Below are 20128 nucleotides of genomic sequence, written 5' to 3' on the forward strand. Positions count from 1 at the left end.
GAGAAAAACTGACCTCACAGTCTGAAAAGATAGCAGAAAAGAACGTTGCTCCAAATGCCAACTCTACAGGTCACTTATACAATCTAGAGTGACCTAAACTCAAACTACAACTCAAAATACCCAAAATTCCCCTAGGGCAAACTTGGTCAAACACCGGGTCAAATGTCAAAGTCAGAAAGTCAAAAAGTCAAGGAAAGTCAAGCTGACTGAGTATGTCCTGCGTACTCAGTCACTACGCTGGGCGTAGTTGTGGCTCATCCAAAACATGGGGTTCGAACCCAGTACGCGTAACGTACCACTTGGTACGCCCATATACTCCGCATAAACCAACTCTTTATCATTAAGTGCTTATTTCTAAAATACCTTTCACCCAAATTCAGATCAAGAACCAAAACATCATTCGAAGTCATAAAGTTTTTCCATGTCTAGAAAAGGTCTAAAAGCTAAAACCCTAACTTATAAATCCATTAAGACATCATAACTCTTGCATAGAAGGAATAGAATGACCAAGATCACATTTTTATGGTTCCTAACACCTAAAAACGTCTGATAAGACAACTCTTCTGGTTAGAATAATCCATACTCATGAACACCAAGCTTATGGGACCAAAAATGAACACAAACACTAGGCTAGCAAGATCTAAGCAAAAATGAACACAAACAAAGGATGCTTGAGGGTGAAAAACTTCTAGATCCAAGATGCCTTGATCTTCCAAGATGTTTTCCCTTTCTTCTTCTTCCTTCAAGAACACCAAAAATGCACTCTCGAGCTCAAAAAGGCTCACACAAAGGATTAGGGTTTGTTAGGGAGGAATTGGGAGATGGAGGCTGATAAGGGAAAAGGTCTTGAGAAGTTAATGATGCTTAAATAGTGCTCAAACCCTAAAAATTAGGATTTGCACTTTTGCCAAGTACACCCTGCGTACATAAGAGTACGCCCAGCGTACGTGAGAAACCACACATTTTTCATTAAGTGGCAATAGGACCAATTTTGCAACAACTTTCATTCTAAGGGGTATAAATGGAAAAATACCTGGATCAAAGTGTTACACACCTCCGTCTCCATCTTCGACGCTCTCCTTCTTCACCATCACCCCCTCTAATCTTCGACAACATCTTCATTGTTCATCGTCTTCTCTTCCCATCTCCGGCAGCCACTATCTCCGACATCCGCCGCCATCCCCTCTCATCATCTTCAGCCCCTACAAGATCTGACACCACAAGTATGATTCTTCGTCTTCACTTTTTATCGTCTATTGCGTTCTTCATAAACGTTATCCATCATTATTGTTCTTCATCTTCATCGGTGGCGGCAGAGGTCTCCGGTGACTTAAGCAACGATGGGGTTGTGAGTGGATTTCTAGTGATTTTTCGGGTAAATAGGTTGTGGGAGAGGAGACCGATGGTGGTGGTATTTCGGGGTAGGAGATCGGTGGTGGTGGTGGTGATGTTGTGAAGGAGGAAATCAGTGGGGGTGGTGGTGTTGTAAGGGAGGAGATTGGTGGTGATGATGGTGTAGCAGGTGGTTTCTTTTTTAATAATAATAATAATAATGAATCCATCAGTTAAGTGTTTTATATATATGAAATCATAAATAAAAGCATGAATTGATTGCTAGCTTGGTGGTTAAGGCGTTGGCCTCTTTTGTAAGAAGTCACGAGTTCGATCCTCGGCTCCTTCTGTTTTTCTGTAAAAGATACTTCTTAATTTTTCTTATTAGCATACCAAGCTGACATGATATGTCATATCAGCAGTTCTGTAAAAGCTACTTCTTAATTTTTTTTATTAGTATACCAAGCTGACATGATATGTCATCTCAGCAGGTACCACTAAGTAAGCATTTGAGAAGAGGTGGTGGACAGAAAATCTCATAAAAATCCAAAAATGACAAAATCTTGGTAAATATGAAACATTGACGGACCTAAAAAACCACTTAGGGTAATACCAACAAAAAGTTACAAAATTTAGGGTTTTTATTACATTTGGCCATCAAATTAAAAATAATATAGTTATGTTAACCAACGTATTTATTATTTGAATTAAAATATATTGAAATCTAGACTAAATATTATTTAGATATATTTTTATTTTTTTAATTTTTTTGAACGGCAAATATAATCTACTATTAAACTATTTCTAATTTATCACTTATATCCATAATGGGAGTTGGACCCTCAAGAACATCTGATACAAAAGCAGCCCATTGGTAATTCAATTATATTTTAGCCGAATTATTTATTACTTATATCGACTATATTTGAATATAATCTTTGTAACTAATACAAAAGTAAACAAGAAAAAACAATACGGCAAAAAAAGTAAACAGGGGAATGGATAATTGGGTGCCAGTAGTTGCCACCAGCTAAGCCTTCAGACATCGACTTCACAACAACTGCTGCTACTGCCATTGCTATTACTACTACTGCCGCCCCATATATATATATATATATATATATATATATATATATATATATATAGTTTATAGTTTATATACACACACACACCAAATCACTTCACTCATTTAACCATCATCACCACTTTCGATCGATTCTCATCTGAAATTAAACATGGAGTACGGCAGGCTCGGCAAGTACCAGCCGGGAAAGAACCGACCTGATACTCCATTAACGCCAAGTGATTACTCCATCCACTCATCTTCAGGGTCAACAACCAACTCTAGTTCAAAAATAAAGCTGCTTCTCATCTTTGCATTCACCCTCATTGTCGCGTCGGCGGTGTCGGTGGGTTTGGTGATGCGTCTCCGAACTAAACCCCACGGAGGAGGAGAAGGAGGATCTCAGTCAATAATTCACCCCCGGCCGACGGAAGCCATGTCACGAGTTTGTGGTCGGACACGTTACCAGAATCTGTGTATGAAGTCGCTTCTGGATTTTCCGGGATCACTGAGCGCGTCAGACAAAGACATGATCCACATTTCGGTGAACATGACGCTGCAGCGCGTCGGAAAGGCGTTGTACACGTCAGCCGGGATTAGTAATGTTCAGATGAACACACGTGTACGATCGGCATATGAGGACTGTCTGGAACTTCTTGAGGACTCCGTGGACCAGCTTTCACGTTCACTGTTTTCGGTGGCTCCGTCTGTCGGTGTCGGTGGCAAAAACGGGCAGCAGCGCGTCGGGTCAACACAGGACGTGATGACGTGGCTCAGCGCTGCGCTCACGAACCAGGACACGTGTACGGAAGGTTTGTCGGAGGTGGAAAACGGGTACGTGAAAAAGCAAATGGAGGAGAAGCTAAAGGACTTGTCGCAGCTGGTGAGCAATTGTTTGGCGATATACGCGGCGGCGAGCGACGGTGATGATTTCAATGGAGTTCCGATACAGCACCGACGTAGGAGGTTAATGTCGTTTCCAAAGTGGTTGGGTAGGAAGGAGAGAAGGTTGCTGCAGTCGCCGGTGGCCGCCATTCAAGCCGACATAGTGGTGTCGAAGGACGGCAATGGGACGTGTAAAACGATCATGGAAGCGATAAAGAAAGCGCCTGAATATAGTAGCCGCCGGATCATAATCTACGTGAAGGCAGGAAGGTAATTTTCCAAATCACTTTTTAGGTAAAACGCGTCATTTCATTATTTCCTTTTTTATGTTCAATCACATGCATTTGTAGTTATTAGCATTTAGCTACATGGATGATATTAGGAATTATATATCCTCTTAAGCTTAATTTTATTAATAATGATATAGTAATTGGTAACTTATTTTATATACAACTGAATGACGTACCGAACAAACAAAATGTGGGGACAAGAATAACTTTTTTATTAAATGAAAAGGTTGGACTTTAAATACTCTCATAAAATGTGATTGATATCACGTTAAAACTTAATGATGGTTCCTTTGTGTTGAATGCAAAAAGATTAGAGAAATTTTGTTACGTAAGGTAATAATTATGCAATAAGATCTAGTTGATTAACTTGCTTCCTTTTGACTAATTGTGGCGTTTTTGTTTCAATATAAAATCGATAATTATATAAGAAACTACGTAAAAATAGATATAATTAAAGAATGTTGGTGGATATATATGATGTTGAAATTGGAATGGAAAATATGTGGCGTTCCAATTTCTCTCGAGTACTTTTATAACGAACCAATTTAATTAAGATTAGGACGTGGGTCGTCATCATATATTTATGATGATATTTTTATTAACGCAAAATTGCTAAAAAGTAAATTTGAAAATTGTCTTTGATGCTAACGTTTCATCTTTGTGTTTTGGGAATGCCAGATATGAAGAGAATAATTTGAAGGTAGGGAGGAAGAAAACGAATTTGATGTTCATAGGGGATGGGAAGGGCAAAACCGTCATTACAGGAGGAGTAAGTGTAGTGGCTAACAATGTCACAACTTTCCACACCGCGTCTTTCGGTAAATATTCCTTGTTTCCACTTTTATCCCCGTTTCCCTTTTTGTCGTTTTTATCTTCACATGTTAATCTCCTCTACTCGTTTGACTAAATTACCCTCCTCTTTTCGTGTAAAAAGGTAAAAGGGGAAAGCTACTTCTTTCCAAATCAAGGATAATCCTAGAATTTTGCGATTATTACCCTTTTGCCCTAATGACTTTCTCTTTTGGGAATTTGATTTTTAAACATATCAATTTAACATAATATCATAAAATCTTATGATTGTTTTTTGTAATTTTATTATTTTTTTGGTTTGTATTTTCATTATTAAAGAAAACCTGAGGCTAGAAATTGAAAACAAGAATATTAATGGAGTCACATTACTTGTTGGGGGTCATGGGTATCCAATGCAATGCAAGTAAGTCCATATGGTCAAGGTATTTCAAATTCAAATTATAATCATCAACACCCACCTCCCCATCTACTCTTCTATCCATTCCAATACCCCCTTTTTTTTTACTTTTAAGATAAGTATTAATTGAATTATATGTTTTTCGTTTTATTAAGTATATAAATGGTTTAACTGTAGTTGGTATTATCAACTTTGGTTGTTACACACTAACAATTTTTACATGAAAGTGTATTGTTCGATTTAATAGGATTGTCGGTAGTGGAGCAGTAAGTCTACAAATAAATAAGAGTTAATTACAACTTTTTTCTTTTGATATTATAAAGTTTTTTGTTTTGTTTTGTTTTTTATAAATATGTCATTTCACACCACTTAACTTAAGTATGTAAATTGGAAGGAAGACAGCCACAAACTTGCTGACCCCACTCTGACACTGTACAACAGGATGAAGTTTAGTCTAACTAGTAAATGTATATGACTTATTTGCCACATAAAAATAGAAATAAAAAAATCATTAGTCAAAAAGCAGATTCTTAATTAGTTTAAGAGAAATTAAATATCCTCCTATTTTTCTTCCTACATATCCTCCTATCTATTTGAAATGATGACAAGTGTATTAAATTAATGATAATCTTATTCAAATATAACACATGTCACCATTTTACATGGATAGAAAGATAAATATGAAGAAAATGTAGGAGGATATTTAATTTCTCTTAAACATAAAACCACATGTGTAAGTGTAACCGATCATATTAGTTTTGAAACATTCGAAAAATATATCAAAAAAAGAACCTTTTGTTATTAAATTATATTTTATATTAAATTATAGTTGTTTATAATGTATTAAAAGAGCATCATATTCATATTCATATCATAAGATTGCTGACGTGTGTTGTGTTGAATTGAATAATTTGAAAAACAGCGGCGACCGGCGCTGGTTTCATAGCAAGGGACATGACATTCGAGAACTACGCCGGCCCTGCGAAGCACCAAGCCGTAGCACTAAGAGTTGGTGCAGACCACGCGGTGGTGTACCGCTGCAACATCATCGGATACCAAGACACGTTGTACGTTCACTCCCAACGCCAATTCTTCCGTGAATGCGACATCTACGGGACCGTCGATTTCATCTTTGGAAACGCCGCGGTGGTCTTCCAAAACTGCAGCATGTATGCCCGAAAGCCCATGCCCCTCCAAAAGATTACCATCACCGCCCAAAACCGGAAAGACCCAAATCAAAACACCGGGATTTCAATCCATGCTTGCCGCCTCCTCGCCCAACCGGATCTAGAGGCATCAAAGGGTAGTTTTCAGACGTATCTTGGGCGGCCATGGAAGCTGTTTTCCCGGACGGTGTACATGTTATCCTACATGGGGGACCACATTCACCCTCGGGGTTGGCTCGAATGGAACGCAACCTTCGCGCTTGATACCCTCTACTACGGTGAGTACATGAATTACGGGCCAGGTGGCGCCATCGGGCAACGGGTCAACTGGCCGGGGTATCGTGTTATCACCACCACCGTCGAGGCCAGCCGGTTCACCGTTGCACAGTTTATATATGGGTCGTCCTGGTTGCCTTCTACCGGAGTTGCTTTCTTAGCTGGTTTATCCGAGTAATTAATTAATTATATATATATATATATATCTCTAATAATTAACACTTGAAAAAAAATATTTTTCCATTTATATATAGGTGTTGAATTAAAAATAAACATGAAAGAGCAAAACTTATGCATGTCAATTAGTTGGATATAAGGTTAACGGACTTTGCAAAACATAGTCGCATAGTACCATCTTGTACTATAAATAATATTCCTTTGTATTTGATTTAATATTTTATTTTGGATTACGAGTTCAGTAAACATTATTGAATTATTTGAAGCTGAAACAAAACATATGTGTACGTACGTAAATCAATATCGTGTACATGTTTACGAACTCATTATCAGCTTATTATTTTTCAACGTCAAAAACACTAATCTTCTCCAAATTGTGCCTCTAAGTCATATCTAGGCTAAAAAAAGAAATTGACAGATTTTTTTTTTTAGTTTTTTTTATATGACTGTTAATTGTACATACATGTAAATTTCGAAAAAAAAAAATTCTAAAATCTTTTTTTTTTTTGAGCCTAGATATGGCTTAAACATGTCATTAGGAGAAGATTAATGGTTCTGGTTTTGAAAAAAATGATAAGTTGATTATGAGTTTGCAAGTTCACATGTTTCTTTTGTTGTCACAATAACTCAGCTATATATATATATATATATATATATATATATATATATATATATATATATGGAGAAGTCACGTTACTTCGTTGTTAGCAAGCTAATTAATTTTCCACAAAATAAAAACAGATAACGTGGTTGGGACATGGGACATGTCATTATTAGGTTGGTTGCAGTTGACCCGTTCTCCACCTTCACTTCACAATACCATACAAAATAGGCAGGTGAAGTAATTTGGCCATTTGGGTAACCCATTAATTAAGAGAAAATTCGATTAATAGCCAAAAAAAGTGAGTTGTTTGAAGAAAATAACCAAGGAAAAACACATTTCGGAAAATAACCAAAGGATCCGCAGAGCATCCTCTGTGGATCCATTAAAGCCTCTGCGGATCCAACTACAGCTCTGCGGAATGTTGGTTTTTTTAAATTTTTTAATTTTTTTTTTTCGTTTTTTTTGCGTTCATTTTCGTTTATATATATATATATATATATATATATATATATATATATATATATATATATATTAAATACACTTATACCTTATATGATTATTATGTAAAAAATTTGATAAAAAAAGGTTAAAAATAATGAAATGTTTTATGTAATACGTTTACTACTGATGTATGTTTTTCATGTAATTGTACTGTCAAACAACCTGGTACCGAGATTTTGAAGATTTTTCAACCTTTATCTGAAACTTTTCTCTAACGGCTTTGAATTTAACAGCAAATGCTAGCTCTTTTTTAATGTTATAGGTTTGATTGACAATTAATTTATCATTCGGACCTAAACTATGAAATGGTCTAGGTTCAAGTATAGGTTATGGACAATCAGGAATAGAAGGAATACAATACCATGGATTAAAAGCAGTTTTTCGTTGCGTGTACTTATCATCCGACCACCTTTCATTTGATTTTTCCTCACGTCTTCGATCATCAATTTCAGGAACTTCTCCAAACTCGAACAAATTTTTACGTTGTAATTCAGTCATGCCCACTTTTGGTTCTTTATCATTATCTAATACAAAAGTGTCATTCCCTCTTCCCCTTGAACAGTTTCCATCACATTGGCTTTCTCTACAACCTCTATTAGTTTTTGTTGGATTAAACTGGTTGTTAACCACTGTTTGTTCTTCATCTTCTTCACCTACCACCATTAAATACAAATGCACCGTCTTCTTTGATTCAGACATTACATGTCTCAATTGAAATACATCAGTTTCATCTCCAAGCTCCATTACATACCCTAACTCCGGGTGTTTAAAACACAAACAAATATGACTATTTAACACACCCGCCTTACTTCTAACCATTTGTAATAACATTTTATGGTCAATGTTAGGAGGAAGATTTAAACCATAGTTTTTCACATTATTTCTAACGTAAACCTCAACTCCATTAACTAACTGCCACGACCCTCCCGTACACAAAATAATAAAACTCATTTTACAAATCACTCTCTACAAACACAACGAAAAAACAACTTCTACTAGTAATTGAAACTCACAAACTCACAAATAACCACTTAAATACGTCTATAACTTCTATAACTGATCTGCAGAGGTGTACACTGATCCTTAGAGGTGTACACAGATCTGCAGAGGTGTACACTGCTCCTTAGAGGTGTGCACTGATCCTTAGAGGTGTACACTGATCCTTAGAGGTGTGCACTGATCCACAGAGGTGTACACTGATCCTTAGAGATGTGCACAGATCCGAAGAGCTGTACACTGATCCTTAGAGGTGTGTACTGCTCCGCAGAGGTGTACACTGATTCTTATATATATATATATATATATATATATATATATATATATATATATATATATATATATATATATATACTAACCCGATCAATATCCTTCCAATGTGGTCCATCAACCATCCCGGCTGCTATACGCCTCAAATATCTACTGATTTAATTAGGTTATTAATATGCACCGGTTTGTATTATGTTATTTATATGTATTTGGTTTGTATTAGGTTATTTACAAAACCAGTTGAGTTAACTTCTATTTTATTCCATAGAACATAAAATACAAAACAGTACAAATACATGAAAAACATACATCAGTAGCAAATGTATTACATAAAACATTTCATTATTTTTAACCTTTTTTTGTCAAATTTTTTACATAATAATCACATAAGGTGTAAGTGTGTGTGTGTGTGTGTATATATATATATATATATATATATATATATATATATATATATATATATATATATATATAATAAACGAAAATGAACGCAAAAAAAACGAAAAAAAATTAAAAAATTAAAAAACCAACATTCCGCAGAGCTGTAGCTGGATCTGCAGAGGCTTTAATGGATCCGCAGAGGGTGCTCTACGGATCCTTTGGTCATTTTCCGAAATGTGTTTTTCCTTGGTTATTTTCTTCAAACCACCCATTCTTTTTGGTTATTACTCGAATTTTCTCATTAATTATTACAGATTCGACTTAAAAGACGTTAAATATTTAGGCTGATGCGATACGGGTCTGTCAGGTTTCTTTGATCCATGATCATCTTTTTTTCTTCTCACACTAAATGACCTTAAAGAAGAAACTTTTACGAAAAAAAAAATACATGACTCATTCTACATGTATTATAGTTAAACCATACATATAATCCAACTACAAACCACATATATATAATATATATGCACCATCATGATCATGTATATACCATACTTACATGGGCACACGCATTGACGTTATGATAAAATGAAGGATTGATCATATAAAAGTCCTTAGGTTTGACATAAGTGTTTGGTTTTTTCCTTTTACATATTTCCGGTTCATTAAAGCTAGAAATTTGCAACTTTGTTTTTTGTTTTTCAATTTTACCCTTTTGTGCTTTGTGGTTCATTAAAGGCTTTAAGATAACATAAATGTTTAGTTTTACCATTTTTTTCTGGTTTATTAAACCCTTAATTAGTTTGACATATATGTAAGGTTACCAAATAAACCTGAAAAAAAAAAAGGTAAAATTGAAAGAAAATAAAATAGCAAACCTCTAGGATTAATGACTATAAATATGCAAAATGATAAATATTTGACTTTTATGTGATTAGGCCTAAAAAGAATGTATGGTCATGTTCCTTTACCCTATGGATTTATAGATGGAGCCTTAATTTGAAAGGGAAACCTTTCTCTTTGTTATTATTATTATTATTTGGAATAATTCCAAAAATAAAATAAAATATTAAATAGAAAAGTGAATATAATAATAATAGAGTGGTTGTGACAATTAAACGGATCATGGACCAATTAAGTTTGGGCAAGTTGAAGGACAGCCGGTGACAGGCCCACCACTCAACAGTCCACCACTAGTTACTTCACCATCACCAATGACCAAACCAAACCAAACCTTCACTCCACTCCACTCCACTTACAAAATACAAAATACAAAATACAAATGGACCAATTTACAATTTACAATTTACAAACTCAAACTTCCTTATGAGTTATGCCCTATAACTAAGGAAAATATAATTAGCATAAGGCTATATAGAATAGATAAGCTGTTTGAAAAATATCTACTTCTTCCGTTCTAAATTAATTGTACACTTTTGACATATGAAGTTTTTCTACTTCAACTTTGATCTTAAATATTTTTATATGTGATATATATTACTTGATAAAACTTATAACAATGAAAAGAAATTTAAAATAAAATTCATTCATATATTTTGCATCAAGTATTATCTACTGAAAACAAAAATATTTAATGTCAAAATTGAATAATAAAGATTTCATAAATCAAATGTGGACAATTAATTTGGGACAGAGGTAGTATATTTTATAATCTTACAAGATAACTAACTAACTTTAATTTATAGGTATTCTAAAATAACGAATTCACAGATGAAACTGATCTTGTCGACCAAACCTGTCTAAAACTATTCTTAACAAATTGAAATGCATACCATTAGGAAGGGAAGGACTGTTCATTGTACATGTGGTTTGGGAAACGTCTTTAATTTGTCTGGAGAGGTTATTTATTTATTTATTTTTTAATGAGGACTTGGGGCGTTACGTTATTAAAGTTATATATATCATCATATATACAGTATGTATGTGATAAAAGATGAGGATGAAAGCGAGCGGACATTTGAGAATAAAGTTAACGTTGTCTATTTTAGTATATTGTTACTTCAAACTTAAGTTTGACCCACAATACTTTATCTTTTTGGATTTTCATTCTTTGTTCTCAACCAGAATAATAAACATCAATGATAAAATATTATCAAAAATAAATTTAGTTACATGTTTAAATATTTTTGGCACATAGATTAAACTTAGTGTTGTTATCATTTTGTAATAATTACAACAAAGGAAGAAACTTAAAAATAAACTGTTATAAAAAAGAACACAAACATATATGTTTGAAACAAAATTAAAGTAATGTTAAATTATTTTATGAGCTAGGGCGAGGAAATAGAAGTAGTGGAAGGAAAGGGCTATGGTAAAATGTAAGAGTTTTAAGTTTGAATTTTACAAATATAATTACTTCTCTAAAACTACTACTTCAGTGGTTATATATAATGCCAAAATTCTGTTTTGTTTACATGTTGTATTTACTTTTTAAATGCCATTATGCCTTGATAACATAACTCCAGAAGTAGTTAGGTGCAAAGTTAGGATAATATTCATTTATATAATATTTTTAAAACATTCTTTTTAATTATATGACATCATGCATGACATGTACATGAATCATACGAACATATTTTATTTTATGTATAAAGATTATGTCTTTTGAGTAACAAAAATTAATTAGAAAGTACATATGAAATAAACTCCAACGATCCAATCGATCTCGGAAAATCATATATGTTGATATCAAATGATTTTCAACAACTATATAAGATAAGATAAGATAAGATTACCCATGAAATTGAATATCCGAGTTGGTAGTAGGAAATTCTTACTGCTTTTTTCACAAACTATAATTGTATTAAGGGTGGGTGTTTATCTATCCTACATAATTATTTTTTTAGCATGCAAATCTCTATGTTCAGTTTCAAATCATCTCAAACTAACTTGTTCTTTTATAAAATTTATGCAAAAACCAGTTGTATATTAAATTTATACATGTTTAATTATGTCGATTTTGTGTATGATGTTGGAAAAGTTTTGTGTACATGTAATCGAAGTCTGTACTTTGGATCGTGTTGTTGGATACATCTTCCGAAAATAGGAGGCACTTTGGATCCTATGTATGGTCATGGCCTGGGTTATATTATATGAAATCTTGACCGGAAGAGAGAACTTGACGCTTTGGGCTATGAATAAACAATAACGGTGGTGCTGGTGCATGAAAAAAGTACTATTAAACATAACAATTAACACTTTATTTTTTGTACAAATCATTCTAAAAAGTTATTTATTATTTATAAAGCTGAATTCGAATCACAAAACAATACAATTATGGTATGGTGGTGCACAAAGGGTAGTTTGGGTAGCATCCACTAGTGGTCACAACCATCATAAAAGAAAAAAAAATCAAAATATAATTTACAAATCAAATCAAATTTACGAATGATTTTAGATGAGACGTCGGTCCATTTATACAAAAACGAATTACATAAGTGACTTATCACAGAACAGAAGAGAAAAAAAATGAGATAAGCTTGATGTTTTAAAAATGGGTGCAAAAACAGAAAGTAAATGGACCATCCATCACCATCCCATCCGCAACGCAATCTCCACAACTCAAATATATATATATATATATATATATATATATATATATATATATATATATATATATATATATATTTACACTTTACCTTCATCGCAAGTATTTGTACGTAATTTATATTTCTGATTTTGTAAGTTTTTTTTAATTAATTCAATAAAAGAAGCAGCGTCCAGCGGAGGTGGAGAAATGAAATCTTGTTTGAGTCGAACACCATCCAATCCATCATATTTTTGTATATTATTTATTATATGGTCATAAAATAAAAGTAAAACAGGTGCGGATGAGAAATAAATAGTTAGTTCATAAAGCGGTTTGAATGAAGTCCCAAATTCTTTGTTCCATGTAAAGGCGATCCTTGAGAGGGCGAGGCATATGGCGTGCATCCGGGAACAGCAAGAGCTCGTACGGCTTGCGAGCAGCCACCAAGGCATTCAAAAGGCGGGCGGTATGCCTGAAATGAACATTCTCATCAATCAACCCGTGAACCAACAACAGCTTCCCTTTCATCTTGTCTACATGGTTCATCACCGACCCGAACCAATAACCCGATTTGTTTTCATCGGGCATACCCATATACTTCTCTGTGTAAAACGAATCATACCCGTCCCACGAGCTCACCGGTGCACCAGCAACCCCACACCTGAACATCTCGGGAAACCGACACAGTGCCATGGCCGACAGGTATCCTCCGTAGCTCCACCCGTACAACCCAATGTGCTCCGCTTTCGCCAGCCTTTCTTTTATCAGCCATTCCGCTCCCGCCACCTGGTCCTCCGCGTCATAACGCCCAAAATTGTACTTCACTGCACCTTCAAACTCCAGCCCTCGCCTCAAGCTGCCCCTGTTATCCATCTACAAATAACATCTACACATTTTAGCATTTACGTATTATTATACATACCACTTTATGGTATAAGGTTTTTGGACTAACCTTCCATACTAGGATGCCTTTACTTCTAAGAAACTGAGCTCTCATATCAACAGTGTTGGCCCACGAATCGCTCACAAGCTGTACACCCGGACCACCATACACAGCAATCATAGTTTTATAAGGCGGAGGTCCGAATTTTGCTTCATCCGGTTTATATAAAGCCCCGTATAGAAGCGTCCCGTCTTTCGCTTGGATTTCAAACATCTTTGGAGGGTCCATCTGTAATTTCTTCACTCTTGGGATTGTAGCCGCTTGTTGCTCATAAAGACACCTAATCAGGGATCCATCATGCAACGAGCAGAGTGACACTCTAGGAGGCGAATCCAGAGACTCATGAATATCTACAAATTTCTGCATCTGATGATCAAGCACCACAATGTGTTTTCCCTTACCAGGTGTCAGCTTCACGGGCCTTTCTAATGGATTTATTGGAAGAGACAGTTTAGCACGATAAAGATGACACTCGATAGGCCCGTCTAATGTTCCGGTGAAATATATGAACCCAGAGGCTTCATTCACCCCCACAATCTGTTCAACCATCCATTCACCTTGCGTTATGGGCCCCACGCACACACCGTTTTCATCATGCAGATAAACATGTCTATATCCAGTTTTTTCGCTGGCCCATAAAAACCCGCCTCCTTTATCCAAAGGTGTGAAGCAATCGTGCAGATTGATCCACTTGTCGTGTTGTTCAACAAAGATGCATTTTCCTATGCCTGTTTTGATGTCAAACTTGAGGAGCTTAAGTTTGGAATGAGACCTGTTTAATACTTGGGCAATCAGGGCATTTCCATGCATCCAGTTGACTCTAGCTAAATACTCGTTTTCACCATCGGTCCCACTCCCACCGCAGCAAAGATCCATCCAGGTGACGGCCCCACCAACAACAGGGACAACACCAAGACGGACCTTCACATTTGTGGCCCCCGCAAAAGGGTAGGCGTGTTCTTCTTGAGCCTCTGAACCGGTTGTAGCCTTACCCTGGTGCATGATTCTGTAAACAGGTATTTCAGATGAATCCACCTCCGTAAAAGCTATGCATTTGCTGTCTGGGGACCACCAGTAACCATTCCTTCGATCCATCTCTTCCTACAAAACAACCTCATTTCCATGTGTCAAAACGAATATATAAAATTAACAACCATTTTGGGTGTGTGAGTGACTCTTACCTGTGCGATATACTCAGCTACAGCATGTGTCTGTCATCATAAAACAACAAATAGATTGTTATAGTCATACACTACTACTAAGTAACACAAGTTTGCTCATGCAGTTACATTGCCTAACCTTGGTGGTCCCATTAGCGCCAGATGTCAAGCGTTTGGACCTGTTGTACAAAAGATCTAATGCGTGTAGTTCATGGTTTCTTACATAAGCAAGCATAGTACCATCCGGAGAAAGATGTGGATCAACAATGGGAGAGGTATCACTGGGAAGCTTCAGCTGTGGTTGTAAAGAACGATCCATGAAATATATCTGCAAAAAAGTAATGCCATAAGAAATAGTTTATCAAGTATATATATATATATATATATATATATATATATATATATATATATAGTAAAAGAAAAGGACACCAACCCCAGCAGGCAAAGGCACCATGATTGTGGTCTTCTTGGAGCTTGTTTTCACCCATTCATAGCGTGTCACCCCCAAACCACGCTCTCTTGATCTTTCCCTTCTAAACTTCTCTTCTTCTGATAGATTATCTTCATCAAGACCACCATCCGGTGGGCTAAAAAACACTTCTTGCTTACAAGTTGTGAGATCAAAGATGAAGACTTTTCTGTTTAATGTTTGATCCGGACTATACAAGTAAGATATAAGATTATCATCAGGACTAAAATTAACTGAAGTTGGAGAACCGTAACCGGGTAATGGGTATTGCACTATCTTCTCGATTGAAAAAGGAATCTGCTCATCAACACTGTCTGGCTGAGGCATCTTGCATGTCAAATTCGAGTATTTCAACTTCTTGTTTTCACCAGATTGCATCAGAAATTCATGTGTTTACCACAACAATCAAACTATAAAATTCAATATCATGATTGTAACCATCAGAAATCTTCTTGGATGTCAAAGAGGATCAGATCACACACAATTTGGTGGATGAACTGCCTAAGCAATTACTTACTCATTAGATATATGACTCTGCAGAAGAACCCACCCACAGCTCGTAAGTAAAGATGGATTTGATTATAAAGAAACAGACATCATTTTTTTCCATTTAACTACTGATCTTTATATATATATATATATATATATATATATATATATATATATATATATATATATATATATATATATGCAACAAGATCAGTGACCAAGGCAAAAATATAATAAACTAAAACATTATATAATGATCTCCCAGTTGGTTGAATCACCCACAAGGAAGATAGCATTTGAAGTTCAATGATTCAGACACACAAGGCCACATGACCATATCCATTTTAGTGAATTATTATATTGGAACTCAATTAGGATGCTAAAACAACCAACTACTTGACACTTCAGCAAACAAAAATCAGCCAACAGTTTTTTTTTTTTTTTTTTTTTTTAAAATCAGCCAACAGTTGAAGAACTTATGGATGAACAAGCATAAAACTCTTTTAATTATTGGAAATGATAATGCCAGAAAAGACTAATTTTAATTTTCAATAACTTAACATATGACTTGATAGATCAAAAGTATTGTTTGGGAATTAAATTTAAGCCAAATGCATATCCCAAAAGTGATCTAAGAAGGGTTCTATATGATATTTTTGAAGCTTAATTTCCTTTTGGGGGTTTGATTAAGTGAGATTTTATTAGGTTTTATCGCCCCAAACACTAAGGATTACAACCGCAGAAAGAAAGAAACAAAACAAACGGCAAAGAGATTAATCATGAATCGCAAATACAACATTGATAACACAAAGCCAGTACGACGCAATCCAATGCAATAAGTTTCGTACAATCAGTGATACCGAGCGGATACCTTGGTTTCGTTAATGTCGTCGAAAAAAAACAATAAACTAAAAAACGAAACCGATTCAATCTAAGAGGATTAAAATAAACCCTACCATAAAACCCCACGCAAATCGATTTGTTGATGGAACACTGCTGTAATTAAATGATAAGCATTCAAAAAACTTATGAAAACCGAATCGAACCTCAGAAAAGATACGATTTTGTGATCAGCAAAAGTTCCGACATGTCGATAGTGACTGATTTGGAAATGGGATCGGAGAAATTAGTACCGACTATGGAAGTTGTGAGGACTATTCTCTTCTGAAAATTAGACGTATATTGGAGAACTAAAAAGTTCAAATAGGGTGGAGATCACAATTTACGATGCATTGACTTTCTGGTCGAATAATTTCCAATTCTCCACTACCTATATTCTGCATTATTCATCTAACATGGGCAAAATTATGCAACAATTTGTTTTGAATCTGATCCTACATCAATAAAAGATTGATTCGGTTTTTCAGATGGAGAAAACAGAACACTGAACAGGAGAAGCGATTAGAGAGAAATAGAGAGAACTGAGAAGGGAGAACATACCTGATTGATTCCAGCGGGGAGCGGACGAGCGGTGATCACTGATCAGCGAACTGGTGATTGGCGAAGGATGGAGCGAGGGTTTGAGCGGGCCGACTGACGAGCAGGGGCCATGATTGTTGACGATCGTTGGACTTTTGGAGTTCTGGTTCGGATTATTGGAGAACACAACCCTAAGTTTAAATATTCGGGCCTGATATGCATAAAAAAGTATTGGGCTATGGACTCTTCTAATTAAAAAAAAAAAAATCAGCTGGCCCTTATAAAGATGCGCCCCTATATAGACAATTAATTAAATGGTTTTAAGACACTGATATCTCTTTTGCAGAAACATAGCAATAAGGACATGGACATGACATCATCAGTTCTAAAACGTGAATCAAAATACAACAAGTAAATTTGAAACAAATATGGTCTGACTTGATGACGTTTCTTGGGTTAGTAATTAGCAAAAACAACAAGGACTTTTTAAGCCACCTTTTTGTTGGTACGAAGAATGAATTATTTTGGAAGGAATTGAAATATGTATATATGGAAACAAGAAACAAATTCTTATATGTATTCTCAATGTTTGTTTGGGTATGCACAATAGGATTGGACTGTGTTTAGCTTGGCAAAAATATGCATATGCATCTATCTATCTTCAACTCCACACATTACATTCGAGATATGTAAATGTTGTTAAGGTACAACCACAAGACACGTGTAAAAAGATAAGATGATATTCAGTCATATAAATTGGTTGGGTATGGGTATGGGCATGGGTATGCAGAGCACCCCAGCAGCATCTGTATTAGTAGTAGTAGTAGTAGTAGTAGTAGTATTGGTCTGTTGTTGTTGTTCTTTCCATATCCTCCCTGTAACTCTGAGTTTGAGCTCTTTCCTGTCACCACCTGAGAAAAAAAGTGCCATGTTTCTTTGTATTATGAGCCCATCATGACTGTCCTTCACCTTCCTATGACTGTCTCTTATGCTCCTCGGTGTTCCTTCCCAAATCAGCTTCCTTCCATTCCCTCCAACCTCTAAACTGTAGCTGTAGTTTCGAGCCCCCACCTCATCACCCATAAACCGCACAAACGCCATGTACACAGGCGCCACTCCCAACTGAAACGCTTCAAAATGCAGACAGAAATACTCTCCAAAACAATTGAACACCTGAAATCAAACACAAAACTCTTTTGTTACCTTTTGTTTTGTTTTGTTTTGCTTTGTTTTGTTTTGTTTTAAACAGAAAGAAAGAAAGAAAGAAAGAAAGAAAGAAAGAAAGGTGTTAAGTCTGTCTGTCTTACAGTCAGCATCCAGGTGGCGTTTTCAACTTCACGTGGGTTAGATTTAACATAACGATGGTTAAAGGTACAGCCTGTATGCATGTCTACTTTATGGTCGTCTCTCAGATGTGTAACAAGAAAGGGAATGTCACCCGTGACTGAGCATTCTGATCCAGCGTATGGGCAGTTATAAGGTCTGAAGTTGCATGACATTTCGTGTTTCAGCTTGCTGTAATACGGGAATGTTTCTGGGCATCCTAATGAGTAATATCTGCATGGGAGTTCAAGAGATTCTGCAACTTTCTCCAATGCTAAACATCTGATATCTCCCAGTTCTTGTCTGCAAGTTGGGCATCGGTTGTGCACCTGTGTTTTACAGGTCGAGCATAATGTGTGCCCATTCAGACACTGCACCAAACCAAACCATATTTCATAACTACAAATGGCACAACCACAAAATCTACCATCACAAATTCATTTTAAGTTTTTCTGTTTCGATGGTGAATGGTTGTTAATTAGTTTGTGATTTAGGGCTAAGTAATCTGTTCCCGTTTTGATACAAAAACTCAGCCATGGGATCAAATTGCGATGAACTTGCCCTAATTATACATTTATACTTGTAATCAAATCAAGAAAACCCCATGATTCAAGAATTAAGGTAATAGATCAAAACCTGATGAATTGGAGGGTACATTGAACCGGTGCAAACTGGGCACTCCAACAGTTCATGAACACTTGTAGCAGGAGGCATTCCCGTGTTATTACGAGGCTTCGGACCGAAATTTTGGATCTCTGCACCTTCTACTCTATTGGAAGATGATACACACTCTATATTATCCAAATCCATAATCTCTAACCAAGAATGCTATGTTTTCGGCTCGATTTCCGAAATCCGATACGAAATCCAACAAAAGATTCAAATCCTAATCGAATTTTACTAAAAGAGACAAAACCTTTTCAAGAGATCATCAGATCGATGATATCCAGGGGACAAGAAGAATAATGATCAAAACTCAAAAGGCGAAGGAAAAGTTATGAAACAATCGAGAACGAATCAAAGCAGCAACGAGTCATATTTGGCGTTTTTAAATTGGATATTTGGAACGAGTCATTATGCTAGTTGTTTGAGAAGTTTCCAAGACCAAATGAATAGAGAATTGGCAAATGGGGATGAGTTGGAGGGAAAACAAAGAAATGATTGCTAAATTGAGGGGTATAGGCTGGCACTTGGCATGGCACCATCAAGAAACCCTTGTAACCACTCTCTGAATTAGTGTAACTGAATTTAAAGTTAAACCACCTTTTTCTTAATCATTTCTATTTAAAATTTAAAGTTTTATAAATTATTAAACATAGGGCGGATGCTCTTTAGGGCTAAGGGGCCATGGCCTCCCCCTGTCAAAGTTCCTAATACCTATACATATGTAGTTTATCTATTAAATAAATCAAATATTTAATAAATTTGTAATATAGGCCTCTCTTATATAGGGCGTGTTTGGCACGGAACGTTTAAAAGCGTTTAAGAGCTTCTAGTTTCTAACGTTTGACAAAACACTCCGTTTTGAACAGAAAGTCTCGTTCGGCACTACAAACTTCTAACGTTTAGTTTAAACAAAACGCTTCAAATTCAAATGTTACTTCATGTAGTGTTTTACAAAACGCTACAA

The 20128-nt window shown here is 35.6% G+C and overlaps 3 protein-coding genes across 5 annotated transcripts; 1 reads left to right on the forward strand and 2 right to left on the reverse strand.

The window, feature by feature from the left end:
* Positions 1-2469: 2469 nt before the first annotated feature.
* Positions 2470-6655, forward strand: LOC145161699 (Plant invertase/pectin methylesterase inhibitor superfamily). The gene is made up of 3 exons (XM_079081291.1): positions 2470-3550; positions 4249-4388; positions 5700-6655. The coding sequence occupies exons 1-3, from the start codon at positions 2568-2570 to the stop codon at positions 6395-6397; spliced, it is 1821 nt and encodes a 606-aa protein (XP_078937417.1). The 5' UTR covers positions 2470-2567; the 3' UTR covers positions 6398-6655.
* A 6279-nt stretch (positions 6656-12934) lies between these two features.
* Positions 12935-17369, reverse strand: LOC145161700 (prolyl oligopeptidase family protein). 3 transcript variants are annotated; one of them, XM_079081294.1, is made up of 7 exons: positions 17197-17369; positions 16803-17084; positions 15232-15801; positions 14938-15126; positions 14820-14849; positions 13648-14739; positions 12935-13568 (listed from the first exon to the last, which is right to left on the reverse strand). In XM_079081294.1, exons 3-7 carry the CDS (start codon positions 15643-15645, stop codon positions 13017-13019), a joined length of 2277 nt encoding a protein of 758 aa, XP_078937420.1. In that variant the 5' UTR covers positions 15646-15801; positions 16803-17084; positions 17197-17369; the 3' UTR covers positions 12935-13016. The 3 variants fall into 3 exon arrangements, with proteins under 3 accessions (XP_078937420.1, XP_078937418.1, XP_078937419.1); XM_079081292.1 differs by having other exon boundaries at positions 16803-17090; XM_079081293.1 differs by lacking the exon at positions 16803-17084.
* A 354-nt stretch (positions 17370-17723) lies between these two features.
* On the reverse strand, positions 17724-19696 carry LOC145161702 (E3 ubiquitin-protein ligase SINAT5-like). The gene is made up of 3 exons (XM_079081295.1): positions 19135-19696; positions 18483-18869; positions 17724-18348 (listed from the first exon to the last, which is right to left on the reverse strand). The coding sequence occupies exons 1-3, from the start codon at positions 19306-19308 to the stop codon at positions 17923-17925; spliced, it is 987 nt and encodes a 328-aa protein (XP_078937421.1). The 5' UTR covers positions 19309-19696; the 3' UTR covers positions 17724-17922.
* Between the last annotated feature and the right edge of the window lie 432 nt (positions 19697-20128).

Source organism: Lactuca virosa, chromosome 2, assembly GCF_052849685.1.
Source record: "Lactuca virosa cultivar CGN04683 chromosome 2, Lactuca_virosa_CGN04683_v6, whole genome shotgun sequence".
Lineage (NCBI taxonomy): Eukaryota > Viridiplantae > Streptophyta > Magnoliopsida > Asterales > Asteraceae > Lactuca > Lactuca virosa.